Source organism: Habropoda laboriosa, unplaced genomic scaffold (assembly GCF_001263275.1).
Source record: "Habropoda laboriosa isolate 0110345459 unplaced genomic scaffold, ASM126327v1 scaffold65, whole genome shotgun sequence".
Classification (NCBI taxonomy): domain Eukaryota; kingdom Metazoa; phylum Arthropoda; class Insecta; order Hymenoptera; family Apidae; genus Habropoda; species Habropoda laboriosa.
In genome coordinates, this window is record NW_017100254.1 from 4,172,008 (window position 1) to 4,173,897 (window position 1,890).

The 1,890-nt window shown below is 53.7% G+C and overlaps 1 protein-coding gene across 1 annotated transcript in view; it reads right to left on the reverse strand.

The window, feature by feature from the left end:
* LOC108572460 (sal-like protein 2) overlaps positions 1-1,463 on the reverse strand; it is a 2,583-nt gene extending 1,120 nt beyond the window's left edge. Inside the window, exon 1 of the mRNA XM_017934700.1 lies at positions 1-1,463. Coding sequence (XP_017790189.1) covers positions 1-1,463 — 1,463 coding nt within the window.
* Positions 1,464-1,890: the final 427 nt, after the last annotated feature.

Below are 1,890 nucleotides of genomic sequence, written 5' to 3' on the forward strand. Positions count from 1 at the left end.
GCAGCCGTGACCACCGTCACAGTGCTCACTTGGCCGAGGTCTGCTGGAAGTGTGATGGTACCCAGGCTACCGCTCGTCGGGTCTAACGTGTACATCACCGTAGTCGTGCCTGACACGTTGCAAACCGGTTCCAAGCTACAGTACGACTCTACCACTTCGTTAGCTATGCTCTTCAATTTCTCGTAGTCACCGGGTCGGTAGGTCGTTTGATCCAGTTGAGAGAGCAGGAGATCCTCGTCGGTACAGGTGTGCATAGACTCGTCTTGTTGCGGTTGCTGCTGCTGCTGCTGTTGTTGTTGCTGTTGCTGGTCGGAGACTATCTGCAAACCGGTGTTCCCTGTCACAGGTATGGACATACTGGAGCCTTGAGTGGAGGGAGACGAGGACGAGACTACTTGAGCTGGACCGGTGTACAGTTTGCCCTGAAGAGCGCTTCTCAGAAGACTCTCCGCTGAATCACTAGCGCCAACCGCTACCGCAGCCGCTGCTGCGGCCGCAGCAGCCTCTTGCAGATTCTGATCGGAGAGCTTCCAATCGTTGTTGTTGTCGCCGCCTGCGCAATTGCCGCTGTTGGAGGATCCTCGACCGCACAGTTCCTTGCTCTCGACGAAACCGCTGTCGTCTGTGGCGTACTGAGAGGACGCGACCGAGAAACGATCCGAGTGAAACCTGTCGTTCACCGTCCGCGACACCTCGGTCACGTTGCTCGACTGGTCGTGTTCCTGCTCGGTAGAGGCGGGCTCCATGCTCAGTATAGCGTCCAGGTCTAAGTTAGGCCGCAGGGACCACGAGTCGCTGGACGTTGGCGCTGGACTCTTGCAGCAATCCAACGCGTCCATCGAGTTCGCTTCGTTGTTCAACACGGTCAACGTGTAAATCGCTCCGTCCGTGTTCTGTCTGTCGTTGGTCGAACATCCTCGACCCATGCCTTGATGATGCTCGTTCGAACCCTGGTGAACGCTCACGTTGTCGTTCCCGTGACTCTGTGCGTTCGCGTGAGCTGACCAGCAGTATTTGTTCAGGTCCTCGAGGAGTATGTTGCAGGTCTGCTCCTTGCTCTCGTCTGTGCCCCAGTAATCGCAGTCCGACTGATCCATCGGTGCTTGCTCGTTGCTCTGCTGCACGTTGCACGCGCTGTGATGTGTCCTGACGTGGTGATGATGGTGATGATGGCTGAGGGAACCGGTGATCGTCGAGACTGGAGGAAGGGCTGTTAGAGTGTTGTTGTTGGTCTCTTTGATGAACGGCGTGCCGTGAAGCTCGCGATTCGTCTCGTGCTCCTCGTGACTCTGCTGGAGGTATCCGATACTTCGGCAGGTGGTACGATGGAGAAAGCTCTCCTCGTCGGATACGCCGTCCGCGGAAGCGCAGTGCGGAGGTGGAGAGACGACGAAGTCGAAGAAATCGGTCTTTGGCAGCTCCTCCCCGCCCCCTCCCGGGGCAAATGCCTCCGTTAGATCCATGAAACTGCTTTGGTACTTCGTCTTCGTGATGGATTTTCTTTGTTTTGTCGGCTACCGGTAGCCTTGCGCGGCTTACAGTGGTCGTCTCGAGGCGGTGAACGAGTGGATCAGTGATGACGGCGGATGGTGGCTCTCCTCACCCACCGCATCCTTGAGTTCGGGAAACGACCTGGAAAAATGAAATTGAACGGTTTTGGTACGGGTTTTTGTGTTTAAAGTTTCATTATTTTGAAAATGTGTACAGTGTATTGGAAATGAAAGCGAACTCTCATTTTTCTGTCCCGTCTCATATTTGAAGGCTGACATTTGAGCGTACATTTTTCGACTGCCATTTTCGTCAAATTTAATCCAAACCACACGTAATTTTTTAAATGCACAGGAACATCTTAATTTTTTCCTTGTTTTTGTCTTTACAATTTTACCAAAG